A 23,958-nucleotide genomic window follows, 5' to 3' on the forward strand; every position below is an offset into this window, starting at 1 on the left:
CGAGGACGCCGCAACTATGTCGACAACTCGCAATGTTGAAGCCAAGATTATTCTCTACGCTGCGCTGTCTGCAGCATGAGAACCCCCTGGTACGCTGACTTTAAGAGTTGAAGATTGGTTTGTTTGCTTACCTTACTCAAGGGCCTTCCGCGCTCCGGCGCACCTCCGCAGCTACCACGCATGCAACGAGGGCTGCCGCAAAGACGAAGCATAAAAGACGTGAAGAAAGTAATTGCAGTATCGTCAGCCAAAGGTGGGGTTGGCAAGAGTACCATCGCTGGTTCGTGAGGCTTCCGTACTTGTAAAGTAGGTGTCACCACTCACACATCAGCAGTCAACCTCGCCCTGAGTTTCGCGCGCCGTGGCTACAGAGCCGGCATCCTCGACACCGACATTTTTGGCCCTTCGATACCCACACTTCTGAACCTCTCCGGCGAGCCGCGCTTGTCAGCAAGTCAGTCTTCACACGATCGAGTCTTTTGGCCTCACACATTGACAACGCGCCAGACAATCAGCTGATTCCACTATCGAACTATGGCCTCAAGTCCATGTCAATGGGTTACCTAATTCCTGAGTCCTCGCCAGTAGCATGGCGTGGGCTCATGGTCATGAAAGCATTACAACAACTGCTTCACGAAGTAGAATGGGGCGGACTGGACGTACTGGTCTTGGATATGCCTCCAGGCACTGGCGATGTCCAGCTCACCATCACACAGCAGCTCAACCTTGACGGCGCATTGATTGTGTCGACTCCACAAGACTTGTCGCTCAAGGACGCCGTGAAAGGTGTAGAGCTGTTCAACAAGGTTAACGTAAACCTACTTGGTCTGGTTTGCAACATGGCTGGATTCAAGTGTCCTGGGTGCGGCTCGGTACATGAGGTTTTTGGCAACATGGGCAAGATCAGGAACATGTGCTCCAAGTACAATCTGAAGATGCTGGGCGAGATACCGTTACATGCTAGCATTAGCGATGATGCCGATCGTGGCAAGCCGACTGTTGTCGCTGAGCCAGACGGTGACAGAGCAGCGGCTTTCCTGGAGATCGCGTGTGAGGTAGAGACTGCGATTGGCTTGACTAGGTGATCGAACGGTTACAACTGGAGGGGCCTTGTCGACCCGTGGATACAGAACAAAATATGACAGACAGCAAACACCTTCGCGACAAGCATTGCAGGAAAGCAAGGCTCCCAAACTCAATTGCACGTACTGCTAAAGTTAGTCTACAGCGGTTGCTTCAGGACTGCGGCTACTTCCCGGCTTGGACCCCTCGATTCCTTTCCAGCCACCAACCTGTCTCACCAATCTTCAGTTCTCGGCGTGCATCTCACAACCCACCATCGAGTATTGGCTTAGCCTGGTCCCGTGGCTGTTGCTCAAGATCCATATTTGGGGGCCTAATTATAATCACTAGAGGCGCTAAAGCCATGCGGCACGAGGTCACGTCTCAGCCTTGTCAACAACTATTACACTCTTAATCAACCTTCTCCTTCATCTCCTCGAATACAAATGAACTGTCACATGGTGGTATAACGAGCACGCACGGGTTATCGCAAGGTTCGCGATGGGGGTGATCTGGGCGAAAGTGCTGATGATATTGAGCTCCTTCGGTCTGAGAGGTGGAGAAGGACTGACGAACATTGTTCGTTTCGATACTGTCAGAGGACTAGGTGAAGGTTTCCCACCGATCGCCATATAGTGGACCGAATACTACACAATAAACACCCACTTCCATCAGATACACACTGACATACAATCAGCACTTTGGACCAATATCAACACCCCGACGATAACATTGACAGTATTGAACAAAAGGTCACACTCCATCCCCAAAAATCTTCGTCCATCGAGTCAAATGCGCCACAAGACGGTGGCCATCACGCTCCTTCGGAACTCGTTAGTGCAACACTCCAGGCTTCGATATATCTTCCATTCCTTTCGGGCTGGCGCGTCGGAGCGATGGTATCGCTTGTCGGCGCTACACTGGTATGCATCTTCAATGTTGCTGTAACTATATACGTCTGGACTGGCCCGTACCAGAAAGCCGAAAGCTCCGTTGGGACTCTTTCCCGAAAGTAGCTGTGCCAGAGCAAGGAAACTGAACGTCTAGATCCATATTCTGGTAAATGTTCTTAGTACGCTTTTTCCCTCGGCAAGCAACTATTGCATGCAGGTCCTCAGCGCGCCGAACCGGGAGGAGCTTGTACGCGCACACGGGAAACGAATCTGGCTCCACATTGGAGTACCAACTCTGCGTAACCTTTGACACATCGAGGGTCCTCGAGAAGCTCCATGGGCGGTCTTGTTTCTCACCTCTATGCCACTACATCTGTTCTTCAACTCGGTCGTATTCACCAACCTGCAAGCCAACGAGTACTTCGTCAACCCAGTCGTCGAGGACTGGCTCCACGGTGACACATACGACACGGATCGATTCTATCATATGATTACCAACAAAACGAATACTGTCGTTGCTACCATTAACGCCCAAGGGAACCTTGCCATCGCTGGAGAGAAGTTCGTAAACAGCAACGGGACCAAAGTCACGTAGCAGAGACTTGACGCAAAGAGATGCTTTGAGAAATACGATGAACAGTACATGTCAGATGCAGGCAATGTTTACATCGTTCAGGATGGCCCGGTAATTTGGCGGGACCTCGATATTTGGTAGCCGGAATTTCATCCCAATAATAGCTTCACGTGGACTAAGGATTGGAAGACCTCGTGATGTCCTACCAGAAAAGCGGAACATCACGTCAGGCACCGCAATACCATTCATAAGCAAATCCGATTCTACCCATCCAATGCGAGGCGAAGTCCGTCACATTCGGTCGTGACATGCAACGTCGACAATGAGCACGAGGTTCCTAGCAATCGATCAGAGTGGCAACCGTGAGAGGCACCTATAAGGTATTGCTTGGTAAAAGAAGTGCAAGAACGCTGCAGACTGCAGTTTAGTTTTCAGATTGCCACTCTCGTTGTGGTGTCTAACTTTATCAAGGCTGTATGTATGGCCCTAACGCTGCTTATGGTCCGAAGGCGTCCGCCACTTTGTCACTCTGGGAGATGCGATATCTCACTCTCTCGAACACCCAGACCCAGAGACACAGGGTCGGTGTTTGTTCTCAAGGCATCGAATGGAAGCCGAATGGAAGTGAAAATTCTTCCCCGCCGCAAAAAAAAGATGAACTTGGCGTAACTCGTGAGCCCTTCGATTCCGAACGCCGAACATGGCAAAGGGCCCCGAGTGGTTATCGGATGGCTACCTATGTAGGTGAAGGCAGTATAACAAACAGACAAGTAACATACATACACGGCGTTCACCAAATCGCAGGTTAAGGATCAGCGTGAAGGAAGTCAGACTAACGGCACTATGGATATCCAGATTTACATCGGCACCTTTGCTGCAATACTTCGCAAAACTCGCATCGAGATCTTCTTCCACCTTCCCAAGCATACGCATCGACGACACTGAAATCATTCTTCAAGCCTGGCTCCACAGACCATGTAGCGTTGACCTGATTGGGTACCGCGTTTAGTGTCTTGTTGACGGGAACAACAAGCCCGCCAGTGTGATTCAGATTCATCATCTTTGACTCGGGGAAAGAATACACAGGCCAGTTCTCCAGTCGATAACTCGCCTTTAAGTTCGATGAGCTCTCACCCTTTGTGATCGCCGAACGACTCGAGGGATTACCAGTTCTGATGGAGTTGCCCCAAATTCTCTGCACAGCATGGAGGTAGTCACGACCTTGAGAAAGCAGCTCTCTGTTACCGAACACCGCTAGATCATCGAGGCCGTGCAACGCAATAGGTGTTGACGTCTGAAACTTATAGCCGCCAGCACGATATGAGCTGTACGCTTTTGCTAGCCAATAGCTCGGGCATATGAATGTCGACTCGCTGTAGATGAGATTTGCTGTTTGCTGAAGGCCGGATGCTGTAGCACTAGTGTCGAGAGCTGTAGGACAGCGGGTACCCGATGTTGCGAGATTCGGGAAGATGGGACTTGAAGATGGATAGTGATAGAGTAGCTTCGCAACGTCCTCACTCGCGAATAGCGGGAAGACGAGAAAGATCCAGGCGTGAAGGTCAGCTTCTGTGCGGATGTTCTGAGGCACAAAGCTGAAACCTTCCTCGGCGGCGTTGCTTGTCAGATGGTATGACCATTAAGCTTGCCCGAAAGAAAGGCTGCGCTAGGTCGCGACTGGATGTAGAAACCATCCGTGACTGGCAAGAAGGCCCAGGTACCGTATCTTCCTGACTTGGAGACCACTGCTGAAGCTTCCTGCAAATCTGTTGTATCTTTCGAAACAAGACACTGAAAGATGGTTCGAGAACTGTTGCCATACCCCCCAGGGAGTGAAGCATCCAGCACGCGCGGTAAAGGCATAGTAAGATTGTGATGGGACCCAGTCTGTGTAGCTATACTGCTGTGGTAGATATGGCGAGGACGAGGTAGACTGTCGGTCGTCAGCTTGCACCGACACAGCAGGCCCAGCCATTTTGGCGACTAACGTTACTGAAAAGCGAAGTGCCCAGAGTACCTCCATAAGCGATGTTATGCAACATGACAGAGCTGCCTGCAGATTGTTAGCAAGCCGCCAGAGTCCCCACCCCGGATGTATGTCCCGACACACCTCCGGCCGATACGCCCCATATCGTGACTCTCCTTGGATCTCCACCAAAGCAATAAATGCGCCGCTGTATCCATTGAAGAGCGAATTGTTGGTCAAGAAGGCCCGCATTGACTACGCCGTGGCGGAAAACCTCGTCCCCAGCGAGGAAACCAAAAGCACCAAGCTACATCAAAGCTCAGCAGTGCATTGCTAGCCTTCCACTGGAATCACTTACGCGATACTGTATACTCACACCGATGAACTCATTGTCGTTAGTATTGATTAGCTTGCTCATGTCTTCTCGGCCATCGCCGACGCCTTATCCACCGCCGTGGATCCACACCAGAACAAGCAGGCCAGTAACATTCTGTGGGTGGAGCGGCGAAGCGGGTTCTGGAAGTTTCAGTACAATATACGTGCTACCTCAGCGCAACCAACCCCTTAAAGATGTTGACGCCTGTTATAGCATTTGCGATGCCTTCATATATCTCGTAGCCGAGATCGACCTGCACTGATTGCTGGACAGCAATAGCTGTTGCACTGAGTGCCGCAAGAAAGATGGCCAGTAACATAGTGAGTTGCATGACTCCAGAGCTCAGCTAAATTTGTCGAACGCAGCGCACCTTTGTATGTTTGCGGCGTCGACTACGGGCTAGCGAGCAATTTGTGTATCATAACGTCCCATGGTTCATATGAATGTCTTCAACACATTGAAGGCGCAACGTGCTCACCTTACACGGCCTTTGTACTCGACTTAAGTAGTTTAGTGCAACGCGGGCAGCTTTGTGTACCCCGAGAAGTTCAGCCTGGCCTAGGGGCCATTTCTCCGTTGTACCACCATCACCATATGGCATTCAAGGTGATTTATGGCAGATCAATCTTTTGTAGCTCATTACACTGTCCATACATATTATGTGGTGTTGATGAAAAGTGGACTGGACCCTGAATCGACTTTGGATGTCGATGACGAAGAAAAGTGGGCCCAACCGCGCTGGAGTTTCCGGCGGGCCCCTGCGTCGATCAAGATCTGCAGTCTGGGGAAGTAATGACACGTTCTTCGTTGCATTCTGACCACTCTTTGCGTTCCTTTTCCCTTCTTTCCCTTTGTCTCTTCTAAGTCTCTTCTAATATCTGTGCGCAAAGCAGCAACCACACCCCTTCATCTTCCCCCACTTGCTGCACGCGTCTCCATATCGTCGCGTGCAGTTAATCCCGTTACCTCCGCAATCGAACCCCTAATTGTTCCAAGCAACGAGCCTCACGATGCCAGTCAACACTCTTTCCGTGGGCGCTGCCGTCACACCGACCGTAATCGAGACGTATATCCTCCACTACCTGAACCGGAGTCCTTTACGCCAGAAGCCGACCGCGCACATTTCGTACCACGAAGGACTCGAGCTCATCCGGCGCTTCTTGCACTATGCATCGCTGCACCCAGTCGACGAGTTGCAGGCCTTCACGTCGCAATGGGTGCCTGTACCGCACTGGGTGCACGACTACAAGGTTGAGATACCGCAGGGGCAGATGCAGCGCTCCGCTCAATACATCAACGCGCAGCTAGGCCCTAAGGGAATTGAGGCTGTAGGCGGGCAAACATGGTGGCAGTGGAGACGCGAAGGGACAAAGTTGGAGGCTGAGTGGATTGAGATGAAGAAGGACCGCGATGCGCGTGAGAAGTCCAGCATGCCAAAGGGGCAACGCATCATGCTCTATGTCCATGGCGGTGCCTACTTTTTCGGCAGCGTAGACGAGCATCGCTACCAGATGCAAAGACACGCGCGAAAACTTCAGGCTCGTGTGTTGGCCCCACGATATAGGCTTGCGCCTCAGTTTCCGTTTCCATGTGGCCTGATGGACTGTCTGGCAACGTACTTGTACCTGCTCGAAGAAGGACATGATCCCAACACCATTGTCTTGGCTGGTGATTCGGCAGGTGGTGGTATGGTGCTCAGCATGCTTGTGATTCTGCGAGACCAGGGTGTGCCTTTGCCTGCGGGTGCCATTTTGATTAGTCCTTGGGTGGACCTGACACACAGTTTCCCAAGCCTGAGCGGGGACGGTAAAATGGACTACATCCCAGCACATGGCTTCCTGCATAAGCCGAGTATAAGTTGGCGTAAGCAAACTTGTTACGATTACTAACAACTTGCTGACTGTGGTAGCACCTCCAAACGCCGACGACCTTATGCAACTCGAGAACTCTACATCCAGCGCCTATCAAAAGGCGAAGTCGTTTCCTCGAGTGGCGCTCTCCGGCAAGGCCAAGGAAGACCGTGCGGTAGAGAAGGAGGCAAAGGCCGAGCGCGTGCGTGGTTACTCAGTCAACAAGGAGAAACCTGACATGAATGCCATCCTCAATCCGGCTCAAGCATCGGACACGTGGATCTCGCCAGATGGTAAGTATGGTGTTGGTCCGAAGGGCATCTTATCCGTGCAATTGGACAAAGTACGGATCGAGATCAAGGATCAGATCCAGCTGTACACAGCAAACCACCTCTTGACCCATCCCTTGGTCTCTCCAGCTCTGCAGCCGTCGCTGGGTGGATTGCCACCTCTACTTATTCAAACTGGCGGCGGCGAGTTGCTGCGCGATGAGCAAATTTACCTAGCTCACAAAGCTGCGCACCCTGAAGCCTATCTGCCACCTCCATCAAACAGCCAGACTGCGGAAGAGATTGAAACTTGGGCATCAAGGTACAAGCCAACGAACGTGCAGCTTCAGGTGTGGGATGACCTTTGCCACGTCGCACCAACACTCAGCTTCACGCGACCTGCAAAGCACATGTATCGCAGCATTGCCCAGTTCGGTGCTTGGGCATTGGCCAGAGCGCAGAAGACATCCATCGATATCCTCGATGACGACGATATCTCTTTCGTTAGCACCGACTCTGACACCTCTTCTGACAATGCGAAGCAGTCAAAGAAGGATAAGAAGTCCAAGACAGCAACTAAATCTCACATGGGCAACGATGAAATTATCGACAAAGGCCAACACGAGGCTAGGGTGGGCAAAGCGGGTGACTCTCTGCCTCCGTTCGAGCATCACATGATACGACAACGCATCGACCGACATGGGTACATCTATCCTCTTGCACCCAAGGAGGAATTAATCGCCTTGAATCTCCCGGTCTCTGAAGTTGGTGTTCCCAAACCAGGCCCTGTTAACAAGTGGATGAAAGCATCGCAGCAATGGAACGGCAAGTTCGCAAAGCAGAAGATCAAGATCCAGCGACAGCGTATGATGGAGATGCAGGCGGGCTTTGAGAGGTTCGAAGGCGAGACTCCACCACCAACGGCCTTGGCTGGCAGAAGGATCAAAGGCATGAAGGCAGAGAAGGCGAAGAAGAAGAGTTGGGGCATGGCGCTTTGGAGCTTGTGGGGCAGCAAGCACGATGAAGCGACCGTACGTTACTTAACGTATTACCGAATCGCACACATGCTAACTTTGTGCAGATCGATCGCGAACAGAAAGCAGATCAAACACCACCACCGCCTTCGAAGGCAGTAGTCACACAGCCCGAGCAAGCATCAGCTTCTTTAGACGGAACAACAGATGGTACTGAACGGAGCCGAGCTGCCGGTTTGGCTCCGATCAAGCCCTCACGCACGCGTTCGCAATCCAGGCACTCAAAGGTCACCGACCGTGGTCAAATAAACACGTCGGAAGATGACCTTCAGAAATTGTCGAAAGAGTTCTCAAGGGTCGCACCTCCTTCTTCCGGTCTTGCCGAAGCCACGGTCATCGCGCTCGAACGCTCACATTCGGGACTTCCTGCTCAAATGAGTGAACCTGCTCAAACGCCAGGCATCATCGTCTCTGACGAGCCCACCTCCCCACCAACCATTGTTCCGGAGACAGATGGGACGAGTACCCGTCCGGTCAAGGGCGGCATTGCCTACCCATTCAGTCTGAAGGTCGATGGACAGGGCCACCGCGCAAACGCAAGCACTGTCACACTACAGAGTATGAACATCATGACACCACCAGCAGTGGAAGAGTCGAAGCAACTCGGCGACGCAAACATCATGACACCGGCAGCAGTGCATGAGTCAAAGCAGCTTGGCGACGCGTTGCCTACACCACATATAGAAGCAGACCCTATCCTTCCTAGGAACGGGCAGTACTTCTCCACCGATGCACCTGGTGCCGGACTGTTCAGCGGTCAGTGGGTGCCACAGACACCAGCTGCAGGGCAAGTGGAAGCGCCTGTACTCGAGAGACCCGAAGTTGAGAGATTCGAGACAGCGTGTGAGGATTTGAGCACTCTCACCGGCGCTGACAAGAAGCCTTGAAGAGATCAATGTTGTACTTTTGATACCCTTTTCCTTCGGTAACTTTCTTAGAGTAATATAGCCTTTGTACATTGTAAACTAGAGATGGGTTGATTAGAATCGGAGATAATGGAGATCGCGGAGTTACAATTTGGAATGCTTGCGAGACGTCACCAGCCCCACCTTACTCATGTACGTATATCATAGACAGCTCCAAACTTCATACACGACACTAAAAGAGCTAAGACATTTGGTCGCATTGCGCACATCCACCTCACAATACAAATCGACCTCACAACACATCCAATCAATCGCACACAATGTCCGTCTTCCGCGCAAACTCCCGCGCCCTAATCACAGGCGGTGCGTCGGGAATTGGCTACGCAGTTGCTGAGCTATGCCTCAAGGCTTCCATGAAAGTCACAGTCGTCGACTACAACCAAGAAACCCTTGATCTTGCAAAGAAGAACCTCAAGGGCGATCTCGATTGCATCAAATCCGACGTCGGGGACCTCAGCGCCTGGAAGAGCCTGAAAGAGAAAGTGGGAGACGTCGACTTCCTGATGCTGAACGCCGGACGCATGGTCAAGGGTGCTTGGGGCGAAAGTCAGTATTTTGATCAGGTGCGGTTAACCCCCATCCCCCTATATTCATAAGGGCAGGAGTTTGTGCTAATACGAAACGTAGATCCTCAGCACAAACCTCTACGGCGTGATCAATGGTCTAAACACATACGTCCCCTCCTTCCAAGCCCGCTCTTCCAACACGCCTAGCGCAATCGTCATCACAGGCAGCAAACAGGGCATTACGAATCCCCCCGGCAACGCGGCGTATAATGCGTCGAAAGCGGCTGTTAAGGTCCTGGCCGAGCATTTGAGCTTCGATTTGAAGGATACGACAACTAATGTGCATCTTTTGGTGCCGGGGTGGACGTTCACAGGTCTAGTAAGCTCCAAGTACTCTTTTTCAATCTCCGTGTCAGTAGCTAAGCAATTGCAGTCTGGAAACCACCCTGGACAGGAAGCAAAGAAACCCGAGGGCGCGTGGTCACCCGATCAAGTTGCGGACTTCATGGTTAAGAAGATGGAGAAGAACAAGTTTTACATCATCTGCCCTGACAACGACGTAAGCGAAGAGATAGACAAGAAGCGCATGCTCTGGGGTGTGGGCGATATTGTGAACGAGAGACCGCCGATGACGAGGTGGAGGCCAGAGTTCAAGGAGGAGGCGGAGGAGTGGATGGCGAAGCAAAAGGTCTGAGCCGTCGATGAAGTAGGTTATGGATTGAGAATAGAATCATCAATGGGGTATCATAATGCAATCGCTAAGACAAACGCCATTCATGCAGCAATGAGACGTAAGGTCGATGGAGGCTTTGATCGCCAGCGCCTCAGTCGGAGTCGTATCCCACCAGTACTGCAAGGGTCTGAGTGGGCGGCACATTGGCTTTGGTCGTGCCGGGTTGCAACAGGACTTGTGGTTCTACGACAGCGTCCACATCTCTCTTCCTCTTCAAAATGCCGAGGTTGGGTCTCGTCTTAGCTGCGGTCTCTTGCAAGACGAAAGGGTCGACAGCGGCGCGCGTGTTGCCCACAAGCTTCTGCTGCAGATTCTTGCGACTCTTCTCCGCAGCCATCTCAGCCTTTAGCTTCTTCGTCTTCGGTCTTGCGCTCGGCTCATCTCCGGCTTCTGTGTCCGTTGCCGCGAAGAGCGGCTTCCATCTCTCCGCTCGATCCTCATCACCACCGAACTCTATCAGCCCTGCCCTCTGCCGATCTGCATCCGTCTCGTCTGCAATGTCTAGCCCGAGACTGAATTTATCCTGCATCGCCTCCTTATGCTTCTCCTCCTTTTTCCATACTCTCCTCTTCTCCCTCATCCCCTTCCTCAACCGCGCATTGACATCGTACGGATCCCTCCAAACCTCCGCCTTATCATATAATTCCTCCACCCTCTCCTTGTCTTCCTTCCTCCTCGCCTTATCTTCCAGCTTGCCCTCTAGCCCAGCAAACGCATCGTCTCTTCTCTTGGCCTTCTCTGCCTCACTCAAGAATTTCAATTCCCCATCCTGTTCACTGTTGTCCTCCGGCCCATAATCCCTCTTCCGACAACCCTCAACACACACATACTGCGTCGTCTTCGGATCCGTCCTGACCTCCCACTCCCCACCACACGCGGTATGCTTCATTTTGAAGCTCCATATCGGCGTGCTATAATAATTCCCAACTTTCTTCTTCGCGGCATTGAAGCGCACGCCCTGGCCCACTATGGCTTCGGGCTTGCAGTGCTGGCACCATACGGCGAAGGGCAGCTCGAAGCGCACGGTTAGGATGCCTTGGGAGATTTTGGACGCGCGTGCGCCGAGTGGGTGCAATTTGTTGAAAGTTGGGGGATTGGAGGCGTCAGGCGGATAGTACCGTCCCATGTTGAAGCCTTGCATGGTAGTGGTGGGGTGCGCGGTGCGCGGCTATCGATTTCGAAGGAGTGATGGGTCATATAAGCTCCAAGCTGGGGAGAGGCTTATGCGAGCAATGAGAGTGTCGTACTTGCTGCGCTCATGCGGCGGAGATTACCCTTCAAGAGAAGGACTTCCGCGTCACGCCAGTAATTTGTGGGCACAAGTGGGGTTGAGGTGGAAGTTCACCACTGCGAAGCGTGAAGGATGCGGAGTTCGGTCGGAGGTGTCTGGACCCTGAGGAAGTTCGCAACTTCCTCACGTGTTACGTCATCATTGTTTTCGTCCGCCTCAGGGCCCAACTACACAAAGCTTCATCACTCTCGCCACCCTTCGCAAAGATCCTGTTGTATTCGGCAGAGTTTGATTGACACCAAAAAGACTTGAGGCACGCTTATTGAAGTCAGGTTACACAAGCGAGCACAGTCGAGCCTCGACTAGGTGGTCTCTTCAAAACCTCTCGTCCTAACTCGCATTTCTTACTACTTGACCGCGGTCGACGACTTACGGTAATGTTACGACAGGTAGGTGCGCATCTTATTGCTTGGTTTCGAACACCGAGAAGTTTATTCCAGCTTTCAACACTCGTCGTTGCACTCAGAGACCAATTCTTTGCTTTTCCCTCGGCTACCAATCAGCACCAATTTCAAGCTTTTCGCTGTCAACACGGCAGCTACCTACCAGAAAGGTGTCGTCTATCCCGCACCACAACCGAGATGAATGTCTTCAAGCATGTTCGAAACGAGCTCGTGTGAGCGAGCCACCGTCAGGTCATGCCATTTCCCAGCAGCAGTGGCAATGCGACTTTAGAAAGCCGACAAGCCGTGTCGCGTTATCCTGGACCGCGATCAGTGTTTGAGAGCTGCAGGCGTGGCAGCAGTCCGAAACCGAAAAAACCATGGGTCAAAGCTTGGCTGATTAACCACCAATAGACAACCTGACAACCAGGCATGTCACCCACAGATATTGCTGCTGCGGCTGATGCTCGTAGGTAAAGCATTCAAAGATCCCGGCCCGCACGGGGAGGTCGCCTTGTCCTTGGCGATATAGCGGCTTTCGTGTAAGTTGTTCGTGCCAATGGGCTTGCTTGCCGACTGTGGTAGAACAGCTCCTTCAGACACGGCTTTGCTTTTTCACCCGCGCATGCATATGAGGCAGATACCCCGTCTCATTCTTCATCCCGTAGCGACCCCATTGGTTGACAAGAACGCGGTTCAGGAGAACGAGCCGCGCCGTCTTGGACCCAACAAGAAACGTTTACGACTTAGTCGCTAATTTTACTCGTCAAGCACCATCGCTACACGACACTCGGTATCGCGGAGATTCCCTGCAGGTGACAAAGGTATTGGCTGTCAGCAACGTGCAGTAGCAGCGTCCCAAACCGTCCGTCACTAGGACGGAGGCCCGCGGCAACATGACCTCGGCGACCATCGAGGGAGGAAGGACGAAGTCCTGAGGCAAGGAACTCATCGAGCATTGCCTGGGATATTTGCCAGACCTGGTGTCAGCCGTAATCCTGCTTGTCGAGTGTGGTTGCACTGATATCTCGGCACAATCTCATCTTGCTGTTACTACGGGATGTGGCTTTCAAACGGCCCGGTGTCCAACATGCACGCCCTGCACGCGCGACCAAAGCGTCGTCATACTCAAGCAACACACAGTGCCCATCTCGCCGTAGTTGCTGATCAATTCCTGCGTTCAACACTCTTGCGGCGAACATGTCGACACAACTGGATCAAGTCATTCTGTCTGAGTCCAATCGAACGCCAATCGTACAGGTCATCGTTTGGTTTTGCCTTGTGACGAGTTTCCTAGCTTTCATCACTCATGCTGGTATCAAACTTTACGTTTTCCGGGCGTTAAGGGCGGAGTCAGGATTTCTTCTTGTGTCTTTGGTCAGTTCAAGCTCAGGCGATGCTTTGAGTACTATTACTGACGATTTCCACAGGTGTTTTGCATCGCACAGTCGATTGCTGCATTGTTACAATGTGGATATGGTTTTGGGAAGCCATCCGTGACCTTGAGCAGTAATGATGTTCAGTTGACCCTCAAGGTACTTTGATAATATTTGATGAACACCACAGAAAACTGACAACTATGACAGGCTGAATATGCAGCAACGATCTTGCTGTTCATATCACTCGGGTTTTCGAAGCTAGCTATCGTGGCATTCGTGCACAATCTGACACCCTCAAAACTGCATCGTAAGATCAATTACGGTGTCGGGGCGCTTGCATGCCTTTGGTTATTGTGCGCAGTCCTCGTTGCAGTCTTCGAATGTCGAGTGCCTCGTACATGGGACAGGTCCCTTGATCGATGCCTTGACCGGGTAAGTCGCATTGCGAATGCTATGCATCAAAATTTAAATGTAAACAGTTCACCTGGTGGAACGCAATATCGATTTTCAACATTGTTACAGAAGTTGCGATAATTGCACTAGAGCTGGGAATTACGGCGCAGCTCCGCGTCACACGACAAAGGAAAGCCTCCATCATGAGCTTGTTCGCCTGCCGATTCTTGTATGTCTGAACTCATCGTGAAGTGCGAGGATCTAACAACCGTGTAGGGTTTTGATAGCAACTGCGATCCAGCTAGCCTACTTCCACCAAGAGAAGAACAATCCAGCAACGAACAACGACTTGACGCTCGGTTTCTGGCGGTCAATTCTTTGCAACCAGATAGTACAGTGCCTCGCGATCGTCACAACATGTCTACCATACACCAAGATATTCATGGAGGGATTCGAGTCCGGGCTGATCCGAATTGACGACGGTCGTCGACGAGGAGATTACGCTTCCAAGGGTTACAGTGGGCGAGAGTATCAGCTTATGGATGTCTCGCGCTCATCGCAGGCGAGGCGATCTGCGCCAGACAAGTCTATCAACGTGTCCAAAAGTTGGGCTGTTTCAGTGGAACCAGCTGGTCGTACGCAAAGCTCATAGCTTTCAGTCAGTTACGCCAACACGGTCACTTCTTCCGCCGGAGACACAATTCGTAAGCAGGGGTTGTACGTTGAACCCCATCCCCCGAGCATGTATCCAATCATATGAACTTTTAATTGTGCACAACATGCAATCACACTAAGACTATCACACTCAACGCACGTGCCAAGATTGAACGACGTTCTTGGTCGACAGCATCAATTTCCTACGGTTCGGTACAGTCGGAGGTCGCTCCTGTGGCGCTCACCCCTGTACGATCCTGCATGGTGTGACATGCGCCTTAGATTATTCGGCAGGTGGTCCAGACGGGTGGGATGGGACGGCGGGATGGGACGGCCTGTCTCCCATTCAAACAATACCGCGCTGCACCACTGAGGCACAGCCGTTCCTCGGTTACGAGGGCGTAAGCCACCCTTCAAACATACGGTACTACCCACATTTGCGCTTTCATTTGGTTTTTCTTCTGTACATAACTTTACAGTCATTGTGCATTCAGCGACCCCGCTGCTTCGGTCGTACAATGGCGTCCACTCCCTCTGTGAAGGGCAACGATATCGAGATGACTGTCTCTCCGAGCTTCTCTACCACTGATCAAAAGGATGAACTCGCGCTCGCAAGACTGGGGAAGAAGGCAGTGTTGAAGGTGAGATTTCAGAGACACGTAACTCACCTGACTGACCAACTCTCATTAGAGACGATTTGGTTTTCTCTCCATCTTAGGCTTCAGTTGCACTGTCTTGATCACTTGGGAAGGTTCGTTAGTGTAAGAGTCCAGATTCACAATCCATCTCGACGTTAGTTGACATTGAACAGATTGTTCCTCGTAGGCTTCCAGAATGGAGGCCCTGCTGGTGTCATCTATGGCTACCTAGTCGTCTGGCTCGGTACTGTATCGGTATTCATGGTCCTTTCTGAACTGGTCTCAATCGCACCTACATCTGGTGGCCAATACCACTGGGTGTCGATGCTTGCACCTCGGCGCTTATCCAAGCTTCTCAGTTACATATCTGGATGGCTCACACTCTGCGGATGGCTGGCATCTCTCGGTTCCGGTTGCTTCCTCACGGGTGGGCTGATCCAAGGTCTCCTGATTCTTTGTCAACCAGACACCTACATTCCTCAGAACTGGCACGTCACATTACTATACTGGGCAGTCATCCTGTTCTGCGTCTTCATCAATGTAGCAGCTGGTTGGCTTCTGCCTAAGTTCGAAGGAGCTTTGCTGGTCTTGCACATCCTCGGTTTTTTCGCCATTCTCATTCCTCTCCTGGTTCTCGGCCCCAAGGGTGACGCCAAGGAGATCTTCACCACTTTCGTCAACATGGGCGGTTGGGACTCCCAGGGTCTGTCCTTCTGCATTGGAATGATGGGCAGTGTGTTCGCTTTCGTTGGTGGCGATGGCCCAATTCATGTGAGTGCCCGGATCTCCATCGTCTAAGATTAGTTGTTAACACCTGCTAGCTATCTGAGGAAATCCACAACGCACAAGTAGTCGTGCCAAGGTCGATCATGACAGGCATTGCCATCAACGGATCGCTGGGTTTCGTGATGGTCCTTACCGTGTTGTTGCGCCTGGGTGATATGGACGCCGTTCTCGCGGAGAACCCCGCGTTCCCATTCATGGCAATATTCCACCAAGCAGTTCAGTCGCGATCTGGTGCTGCCGTTCTGGCATCTATCGTCATGGTCCTCACAATCAGTGCCAACGTCGGATTCTCAGCTTCGACTTCGCGCATCTGCTGGGCCTTTGCAAGAGACAAAGGTCTTCCTGGGTGGCGCCACCTGAGCAAGGTAAGGATCTTGACTTACAGAGTCGGAGCTGCACTGACAACGATATCCAGATCAGCGAGCGAACCTCGATTCCAGTGACCGCCGTAGCTGTGACCAGTGTGATCGCTTCTCTCCTGGCACTCATTAACATCGGATCAACAACCGCATTCAACGGTGTCATCTCCGTCTCCATCGCCGGCCTCTTCTCATCCTACCTTCTCACCTCCTGTCTGCTTCTGTACAGGCGCTGCACCGGCGCTATCCTCCCTAGCAGCGCAGCTTTCGACAACGGAACACCTTCTGTCACCGACGACGGCATGGTGCGCGCAATCTGGGGACCCTGGAGGGTACCTGGTACGCTAGGAATTGTAAACAACGCTTTTGCTTGCGTGTATCTTGCGTTTGTGTTCTTCTTCAGCTTTTGGCCTAGTTTTAAGGATGTTACGGCTGCGAATATGAATTGGTCGATCCTGGTGACGGGTAGTATTGCGCTGTTGAGCGCTGTATACTATCTTGCCTGGGCCAGGAAGTCGTACCGTGGTCCTGTTGTTGAGATTAGTCCTTAAGAGATCGGAGAGGTTTTAGATGAGGTGGAAGAGTGAGTAGAGTGTTGGAGTAGGCTGTGTAATCAAAAATCAACCATTGATCTTGTCAACGCCAAATGGTGCCTTGTACACCGCTGTAGGACACCAGCGCCTCAAGACAAGTTCCGTCACCGTCGTCTATCCAGAGGTCAGGATGAAGTTCAACAGCGGGTTTTATGGGGTGGTACAGGGAACGTTACAGTAACGGCGCCTGATAGGACTCAGGACCAATCACCATCCTCTACGATTGGAGCCATGGTTTCAGCCCCAACATTCTAGCAGAGCATTGGGGGACCCGAGTAAAATCCCGGGGCAGTGCTCAACAGGGCCGAAGCACAAAACTCTCGTTTGCTCTCCGGCTGTGCTCATTCTTCGCAATCCCTCCTCTGCGACTAGCAATGGCACTCTCGTACTCATCCTTGCTCTTCACCATCTTTTTCGCCCTATTGAAGATGGTTGCTGCACAGTCTGGTTGTTTCTGGCCCAATGGAACCGAAAATCCCAGTCTCGATGATTACAAGCCTTGCAGGGGTTCAGGCCTGTCGACGGTATGCTGCTCCTCAATCAGGGATGTGTGTCTGGACAACGGTTTATGCCGCGCAAACACTGGGTATATCTGGAGAGAAACATGCACAAGTCGTGACTGGGAAACCAGCGCGTGTCAGGACTTGTGTACATACAACGTGAGCGACCGCCGCCTTGAGCGATCACGCATTCGCTACGAGAGTTCGAACGCTCGAAGCTAACATTTTCGTAGGCTGCGCAGAAAGCCACTGATCAGATTGTAACTCCCTGTGATGGGACGGAGAATTCAACGGTATGGTGCTGTGGTGAAAGCGATTCTTGCTGCGGTCATAACAGTACAGAACCGAGATACACGATTGCGAAGAAATTCGCGGCGGCTGTCTCTACGACATCATCGACATTGACTTCGATCGTGGTGAGCACTTCGTCCACGACACCAACCATAAACTCGGTGATCGCCGTGGCGACGAATAATGCAAAATCGGACACTGGGCTCTCGACAGGAGCTAAAGTTGGAACTGGTGTGGGCGCAGTTGTGGGAGCCCTGGCACTGATTGGACTTGGGATGTTCATCGCGAGGGCCTTGCAGTGGAGGAAGAAGCTTCGAGCGAAGAGTGAAGATGGAGCGCCGTCTGGTCCTCCGGCCTCACATGGTGCGTCTGCTCTTCATCAAGCGGAAGACACGCCTGTGGTCGAGATGGAGCATACGATGGCCAAGAAGCCGATCAGTGAGATATGCGGAAGGCAGGCTGATGTCCAGGAGCTGTCGGCTTCGAACGAGAGATGAGACGTTGGTGGTGAAGCTCCGACAGAGGGCTGCAAGCCAGAAGCCTGTTCATAAACCTATAAGGGGTTGCCGCTTTACACCATCCCGATCCAATTACGACAAGTCTCGCTCAGTCTTTTTCTCAGTCTCTCGTAAGACCCCCGCAAGCCTTCGCTTCGACCACATTGTAGGCACAAGAGTTCATTACGTAACCTGCGTCATGACCAACAGTACATTGCGATCGACAAATGCAGCGATGAAAACTCCTCTCCGGGTTACCTTTGGAGGTGTGGTGTTGTGGAAATACTTGTTACCTTTCCTTTGGAGGTGATGATGACCGACAGGCGAACCTCCAAAGGTAGGCGCAGGCGACGAATGGCACGCTAAGCTCATTAGCCAATCAAGATGTACGTCCTATCGAAGACTACCAAGACTCCTCAAACTGGTATAAAACAGAGGAAGTCCTTTGATTTCTTGTTGGTCCAACATACTCAGTTTGCCTGAAGTAGCTGTAATCATCGGATTCGCCTAACTGAAGGTCTCCTTATCACAATGTCTTCCGACCACCCGCTCGATCCATTGACACCGGAGGAAATATCAAGGGTCTGGCATCACAGGACTGGCATATCGGAATCCGAAAGCTGACAATGCGCTAGGCTACAGAGAGAGTCCGACCATTGTTTGACGATTGGGAGTTGAACTTCAGGGTCATCACACTAAGAGAACCACCAAAGGCCGAGCTAGTCAAATACCTCGAAGCGGAGCATGGAGGAGACGTACCACCAGCCTTCGATCGTTGTGCTCGTGTGGAGATACTCGTCAAGGACAGCGTGGAGACGATTGATTTGCTGGAGCTTATTGTTGACCTTAACAACAATTCAATTATCAAGCAGCAACACCTCGAGGGCAAGCATTCGTACATCGACTCTTCGTACATGAAAGAGGTCGAAGAAGCATGCATAGCCAACTCCAAAGTGCAGGACGAAATCAAGACACTCGATCTACCACCTGGCGCCTCTGTCATCATTGAACCATGGGCATACGCTACAGACGGTTCGAATGACATGTCGCGTCGCATCACCATGGTACAGTTCAAACTTGAGCAGAATAAGGACGATGCTGACTGATAGTGTAGTGTTGGTTCTACCTTCGCCTCACGGATCATCCGGATGCGAACTACTACGCCTACCCCCTCGACCTCTGCGCGGAAGTCTCAGAAGACCTTGAAGTCACCAAAGTGTACCGCCTGCCGTCTTCGGCCAATCAGCAGATCCACAACGAACCCGGTCCATTCGATCGCAGTAAGATCCATCCAACCGAGGCAAGCGAGTTTCATCCCAATCTACGACCCAGTCCTCGCACCACGACAAAGCCGTATCAGGTTGTCCAGCCTGAGGGTCCATCATTTCGGGTTGATGGACAGAAGGTGACTTGGGAGAAGTGGACGTTTAGAGTGGGGTTCAACTATCGTGAGGGCCTTACTTTGCATGACATTCGGTATGATGGTCGAAGCTTGTTTTACCGCTTGTCGCTGGCTGAGATGTTTGTGCCGTATGGCGACCCTCGAGCTCCATATCCGAGGAAGGGTGCGTTCGACTTGGGCAACGATGGTGCCGGCATCAACGCAAACAACCTGCAGCTGGGATGTGATTGTCTCGGTAAGGCAAGAGATGGCAATTAGAGCTCGAGTTGATGCTGATAATACGATGTCAGGTACGATCAAGTACTTCGATGGATGGCACAACACCTCCTCCGGTCTTCCTCTCAGGCTGCCCAATGTGATCTGCCTTCACGAGCAAGACGACGGCATCCTCTGGAAGCACACCAACTTCCGCACCGGGCATGCAGTAGTGACCCGCTCGCGCATCCTCGTCCTACAAACCATCATCACCGTCAGCAACTACGAATACATCTTCGCCTTCCACTTCGGGCAAGATGCCTCTATCAACTACGAAGTGCGTGCCACCGGTATTCTCTCAACCGTCCCCATTGCCCTCGATGAGCCCAAACCACCCTTCGGCACCATTGTCGCACCGGGTGTGCTTGCACCCTACCATCAGCACCTATTCTGCCTGCGCATCGACCCCGCCATCGACGGCCACAGAAACTCCATCGCGATTGAAGAATCACACGCGATGCGCATTGACGACGCAAACGTGCACAACCCCTTCGGCGTCGGCTACGAAACACGCACAAGCTACATTGAGCGCGAAGGCGGTTTCGATCTCGACGTTACCAAGAACCGCGTCTTCAAGATCGTCAACGAAGCAAATATAAACCCGATGACACAGACACCCGTAGCCTTCAAACTCCTCCCGTCATACAGCCAGATGCTGCTCGCCCACCCTTCTTCCTTTCACGCTAAGCGCTCTGAATACGGGCAGCACGCTGTCTGGGTAACCAAGTACCGCGAAGATGAGATGTTTCCGTCCGGTAGATACACGATGCAGTCCATGGGCGGTGAAGGCATCGCAAGTGCGATCGAGAAGAGGGCGGGCGATGAGAAGGAAGCGAGGATCAGGAATGAGGATGTGGTAGTCTGGCATACGTTTGGGTCGACGCATAATCCGCGGATCGAGGATTGGCCGGTGATGCCGTGTGAGAAGATGGTGATTGGACTGAAGCCGGTGAACTTTTTTGGGGAGAATCCGGGACTGGATGTGGCTCCGAGTACGCAAGAAGTGAACAAGAGTGTGTTGTTTGATGGGAAGGGGGATGGTGGGGAGGCTTGCTGTCAGACCTCGGGAGCATAGCCGAGCTTTGGTGATTCACTGTGCTGATGGTCAGTTCTGTAGACCGAACGATGGGAATTGATTATTCGAAATCTTGTGTATATAGTTGTACTCACTGTCAAATTTCGGAGGTGAGAATAAGCGGAGTCGACATTGGATGGAATTTTTGCCTTTAATCGATTTAGGTAAGGGCACAGCGGGAGACACTGGAAGACAAAAGTTGTGAAATGGTATACTATGTGTCGATTTGCGTACTGACTCGTGGTATCTTCATTATTAGGGTATGGGGCTATACAACTTCAAACACTACGCTGTGCAACGGGCTTCCCATCTCTCCAGCGACATTCATCTAATCAATCATGTGTCTGTACCTAGTACTTGCCAGGCTCACCAGGGATGCCGCTGGTAGGGGCAACGCCAGCGCTGTGAGGTCCAGCGCTAGCAGGAGCAGCGCTTCCTGGCACGCTTCCAGTCGTACCACGTGTAGGTGTCTGCTGAAGGTCCTGGGTCTGGAGGGGCGCAGGAGTTTTTTGATCGGCAATCGGGGCGTGCGCACCCTCGTTCAGGCTGTTGTGGCCAGCAACGGGGCTAGTAGGGCTAGTGGCGGGCACCTCAGTGGTGACCTGACCTGCAGCCTGGCTGATTACCTCCCACCACTGCTGCGCAGCCTGAGGGGTGTGTGCCTTGAACGCGACTTCGTGGTTCATGGAGAATGTGTTGCCGAGCTTGCCCTTGGACACGTCCTTGCCCTTAACGTTGAACTTCTGGCCGCTGACAGCGCCGACAACACAGTCGGGTAGGTAGAGGGAGAGCTCGGGCACGGGGTCCTTGGCGAAGTCGTCGTCGGTCTTGAACTCGTGCAAGAACTTGGAGGGGGTGACGACGTAGTAGTTGGTGTCGTAGGAGCGCATGATCTTGCCTTTCTTCTCGAGAGAGCCGGAGATCAATGGCTGGGTAGAGCGATGGTTCTGGTTAGGGAAGTTGATGCTCTGCACTGTGCGGGCTGAAGACGAGGGGTCGATGAGGACCTGGTTGTTGCGCTGAATGAAGCCGTTCCATTCAAAGTCCAATGGAATGCGCTGTGCGGTTCCGACGATGTCTCCGTACGCGTTCTTGGTCTGCTCAGCCTGGGTGTTGACGACTTGCATGAACTGGCCCAAGCCATGCTGGATAGTCTGGATGATGTGTGCCTCGAACTGAGCGAACGAGTTCTGCACACTGATAAGGTCCTGTCGGTTGTTGTTCTCCTCCTGGACCTGCTTGTTCAGGCGGTGCATGACACCACGCTGCAGGATGTATGGGTCGTCTGTCGCGGTCATCTTGCCGCCGTGCGACTCGAACGTGGCTGTGTGCTGTCCGAGCAGCTCAATGTGCTTCTGTGTGCTGGCGCGCGCCTTGTCAACCTGCTTGCTTCCCTTTCCAGCACCCTTTGTGAGCTCCTTGCTCTTGTTCTTGATCTCGGTGTGGAGGCGGTCGAAGATGGGCAGGATGACAGCCTTGAGCTGCTTCTCCGTCTCATAGTGCTGGTTGGACATTCCCTGCAGTCGCTGTTAGGATATGCGCGAAGTGCCATGCGTGGGCTCTTTCTCACCTGTGTGTTGGACCTGATGTTCTCAAACATGCCTGCGATTCCGCCCAGCGACTGGTCAAAGTGGTGTCCTTGCTTCAAGGGGTCCTTGACAGTCTGTCGCAGAGTCAGCATGACGTCCTGACTACTTCCTCATTGTTGCGTACCTTCAGGATCCTCTCGTACTCCTTTCCGTGTGCATGGTGCGTCTTCTCGGTCGCTGTGACGTAGTCTTCGAGGTATGAGGTGGCATGCTTCCACGCCTGCAGGCGCTCAGCAAAGAGCCTTGTGACCTGTAGCCCAGGTCAGCAGTGTCGCCAGTTTTACAAGCTGGCTCTCCTGACCTCTGAGGTGTCCTCTCCGGGGACAGCCTCAGCGTCCGATGCGTTGGTGAACGAGCGCGTAGGCAGCTCGCTGGTGGCAGATTGCGGGGCGCTCATGTTGTCGGTTTATGTTGCTTCCTGGCAAAGCGGTAAGGTATGTCGTGATCTGGCGCGTGGAGGAGGGGTGAAGTGCGGTGTATTCAGAGCTAGGGGTAGCTAGCTATGTTGAGGCAGTTGCGGGGCTCGTTGGCAGGGAAGCGTAGGTCAGTATATATAAATTTTCAAAGGCTGTGACGCCAGTCTCGACCAACACGTTTCAAGAGATTCCCAGCAAGGTTATCAGCCATCGCGAGCTTGAGTCCGACGGGGGAGGCGTCGATCTTTCAGGGTTCACTTCGCGCTAGCATCTGTGTGATGTCATCACCCAAAACACATTGTTTTGTTTGCCCACCAGCACACCAACTCGTGCAGATCAACGTACCAAAACGTTACAGTTGCATGCTACTCCACGATTCTTGTGTGAGGAAGTTTACTCGTTTTGGCCTGGGTGGCGAGGGAAGGCAGTTGGAAGCCGCGGAGGAAACTTCAGCTTTCAAGTTACCGTGACGATTGGCAAGATCGTGTTGCCGTATCGTCACGAGATGCACGAAATGCTTGGGATCCTGCTGTCCGCTAACCAGGCCTGCGGTACGAGAACGAGCGACATAGCACCAAGTGTGAGGTTATGATTTTGACACCCAAGCTTGACTTGGGTGTGCTAATTTATTCAAGGCGCAACACCTCTACACTCATCATATCAAAGCAAACTGAGCAACAGCGGCTGGTTCCTTGCTGTTACCATTGGGAGGTTGAAGCCACCTTAGGGGCCAGGTACCTGCATGTTCCGGCGCTACAGCTGTCAAGTCAACCATGGAACATGACTAGGGAAATCTTTCGAAACTTGGTTGGCATTCGTTGGTGGCGTCTCGATCTCGGGAGCTGAACTACGGATCGCATCCGAGGCCAACACGAAACTGATTACTTCATGCACTTCCTACCACACCTCATCGAAAAGCCTCCGCAGACGAATGCAAAGCTAGATATCAAGCTGTCATGCAACCAGACGTCTGCGAAGTTCAGCTGCTAATGCTGATAAGCAAGTTCACACCGAGACTCCACGTTACTTGTTCTCTGCTCATGATGCCTCTAACTTTGAGAAGCCCCAGCCTGCGTGTCATGCTCCTAGGGATCGAGTCTGATAGCCAAGAAGAGCTCGCCATATTCTAGCTGTTTCTCCAAGCTGAACGCTGCAATCGTGTACTGCACTTTGTGCTGTACGGGCTGACGGCGTTCTTCAGATGCGTCGTGAGGGTATCGATATGTACCCAGGTCACTCCAAGGCGGCAGATTCGCACCGATTTAACG

At 52.3% G+C, this 23,958-nt stretch overlaps 9 protein-coding genes across 9 annotated transcripts; 6 read left to right on the forward strand and 3 right to left on the reverse strand.

The window, feature by feature from the left end:
- Positions 1 to 32: 32 nt before the first annotated feature.
- On the forward strand, positions 33 to 1,380 carry BU25DRAFT_373750 (cytosolic Fe-S cluster assembling factor NBP35; the record flags this gene model as incomplete). Its single annotated transcript, XM_033704047.1, has 4 exons — positions 33 to 89; positions 142 to 280; positions 335 to 454; positions 508 to 1,380. The coding sequence occupies 4 exons, from the start codon at positions 33 to 35 to the stop codon at positions 1,083 to 1,085; spliced, it is 894 nt and encodes a 297-aa protein (XP_033558656.1). The 3' UTR covers positions 1,086 to 1,380.
- A 1,870-nt stretch (positions 1,381 to 3,250) lies between these two features.
- BU25DRAFT_476062 (alpha/beta-hydrolase) lies at positions 3,251 to 4,913 on the reverse strand (the record flags this gene model as incomplete). The annotated part of the gene is made up of 7 exons (XM_033710943.1): positions 3,251 to 3,265; positions 3,313 to 3,370; positions 3,459 to 4,148; positions 4,251 to 4,462; positions 4,518 to 4,582; positions 4,640 to 4,802; positions 4,854 to 4,913. 7 exons carry the CDS (start codon positions 4,911 to 4,913, stop codon positions 3,251 to 3,253), a joined length of 1,263 nt encoding a protein of 420 aa, XP_033558657.1.
- Positions 4,914 to 5,881: 968 nt separating this feature from the next.
- Positions 5,882 to 10,150, forward strand: BU25DRAFT_347844 (uncharacterized protein; the record flags this gene model as incomplete). The annotated part of the gene is made up of 8 exons (XM_033703173.1): positions 5,882 to 6,734; positions 6,781 to 8,021; positions 8,072 to 8,762; positions 8,811 to 8,867; positions 9,137 to 9,513; positions 9,578 to 9,720; positions 9,769 to 9,835; positions 9,890 to 10,150. The coding sequence occupies 8 exons, from the start codon at positions 5,882 to 5,884 to the stop codon at positions 10,148 to 10,150; spliced, it is 3,690 nt and encodes a 1,229-aa protein (XP_033558658.1).
- Positions 9,979 to 11,575, reverse strand: BU25DRAFT_413374 (DUF572-domain-containing protein). The gene has a single exon (XM_033707022.1). It carries the CDS (start codon positions 11,313 to 11,315, stop codon positions 10,281 to 10,283), a length of 1,035 nt encoding a protein of 344 aa, XP_033558659.1. The 5' UTR covers positions 11,316 to 11,575; the 3' UTR covers positions 9,979 to 10,280.
- Positions 11,576 to 12,829: 1,254 nt separating this feature from the next.
- BU25DRAFT_413377 (uncharacterized protein) lies at positions 12,830 to 14,418 on the forward strand. The gene is made up of 5 exons (XM_033707023.1): positions 12,830 to 13,240; positions 13,294 to 13,398; positions 13,450 to 13,674; positions 13,722 to 13,864; positions 13,912 to 14,418. Exons 1-5 carry the CDS (start codon positions 13,064 to 13,066, stop codon positions 14,285 to 14,287), a joined length of 1,026 nt encoding a protein of 341 aa, XP_033558660.1. The 5' UTR covers positions 12,830 to 13,063; the 3' UTR covers positions 14,288 to 14,418.
- A 428-nt stretch (positions 14,419 to 14,846) lies between these two features.
- BU25DRAFT_347917 (amino acid transporter) lies at positions 14,847 to 16,623 on the forward strand (the record flags this gene model as incomplete). Its single annotated transcript, XM_033703177.1, has 5 exons — positions 14,847 to 14,930; positions 14,980 to 15,050; positions 15,101 to 15,698; positions 15,749 to 16,078; positions 16,129 to 16,623. 5 exons carry the CDS (start codon positions 14,847 to 14,849, stop codon positions 16,621 to 16,623), a joined length of 1,578 nt encoding a protein of 525 aa, XP_033558661.1.
- Positions 16,624 to 16,831: 208 nt separating this feature from the next.
- Positions 16,832 to 18,269, forward strand: BU25DRAFT_153203 (uncharacterized protein). The gene is made up of 2 exons (XM_033700648.1): positions 16,832 to 17,324; positions 17,399 to 18,269. The coding sequence occupies exons 1-2, from the start codon at positions 17,040 to 17,042 to the stop codon at positions 17,951 to 17,953; spliced, it is 840 nt and encodes a 279-aa protein (XP_033558662.1). The 5' UTR covers positions 16,832 to 17,039; the 3' UTR covers positions 17,954 to 18,269.
- Positions 18,270 to 18,484: 215 nt separating this feature from the next.
- BU25DRAFT_347716 (uncharacterized protein) lies at positions 18,485 to 20,685 on the forward strand (the record flags this gene model as incomplete). The annotated part of the gene is made up of 4 exons (XM_033703165.1): positions 18,485 to 18,535; positions 18,589 to 19,017; positions 19,068 to 19,590; positions 19,646 to 20,685. 4 exons carry the CDS (start codon positions 18,485 to 18,487, stop codon positions 20,683 to 20,685), a joined length of 2,043 nt encoding a protein of 680 aa, XP_033558663.1.
- Positions 20,686 to 20,813: 128 nt separating this feature from the next.
- BU25DRAFT_413379 (uncharacterized protein) lies at positions 20,814 to 22,695 on the reverse strand. The gene is made up of 4 exons (XM_033707024.1): positions 22,585 to 22,695; positions 22,399 to 22,537; positions 22,256 to 22,348; positions 20,814 to 22,202 (listed from the first exon to the last, which is right to left on the reverse strand). Exons 3-4 carry the CDS (start codon positions 22,283 to 22,285, stop codon positions 21,036 to 21,038), a joined length of 1,197 nt encoding a protein of 398 aa, XP_033558664.1. The 5' UTR covers positions 22,286 to 22,348; positions 22,399 to 22,537; positions 22,585 to 22,695; the 3' UTR covers positions 20,814 to 21,035.
- Between the last annotated feature and the right edge of the window lie 1,263 nt (positions 22,696 to 23,958).

This window comes from Macroventuria anomochaeta, assembly GCF_010093625.1.
Source record: "Macroventuria anomochaeta strain CBS 525.71 unplaced genomic scaffold BU25scaffold_30, whole genome shotgun sequence".
Taxonomy (NCBI): Eukaryota; Fungi; Ascomycota; class Dothideomycetes; order Pleosporales; family Didymellaceae; genus Macroventuria; species Macroventuria anomochaeta.

Bases quoted from the DNA above. Each gene is read 5' to 3' on its own strand.
- BU25DRAFT_413374 (XM_033707022.1), bottom strand. From the start codon at position 11,315: ATGGGACGGTACTATCCGCCTGACGCCTCCAATCCCCCAACTTTCAAC.
- BU25DRAFT_413377 (XM_033707023.1), top strand. From the start codon at position 13,064: ATGTCGACACAACTGGATCAAGTCATTCTGTCTGAGTCCAATCGAACG. The intron at 13,241-13,293 runs GTCAGTTCAAGC...CGATTTCCACAG, and splicing joins GATTTCTTCTTGTGTCTTTG to GTGTTTTGCATCGCACAGTC. The intron at 13,675-13,721 runs GTAAGTCGCATT...AAATGTAAACAG, and splicing joins TTGATCGATGCCTTGACCGG to TTCACCTGGTGGAACGCAAT.
- BU25DRAFT_153203 (XM_033700648.1), top strand. From the start codon at position 17,040: ATGGCACTCTCGTACTCATCCTTGCTCTTCACCATCTTTTTCGCCCTA. The intron at 17,325-17,398 runs GTGAGCGACCGC...ACATTTTCGTAG, and splicing joins AGGACTTGTGTACATACAAC to GCTGCGCAGAAAGCCACTGA.
- BU25DRAFT_413379 (XM_033707024.1), bottom strand. From the start codon at position 22,285: ATGTTTGAGAACATCAGGTCCAACACACAG. The intron at 22,203-22,255 runs GTGAGAAAGAGC...CAGCGACTGCAG, and splicing joins ACATCAGGTCCAACACACAG to GGAATGTCCAACCAGCACTA.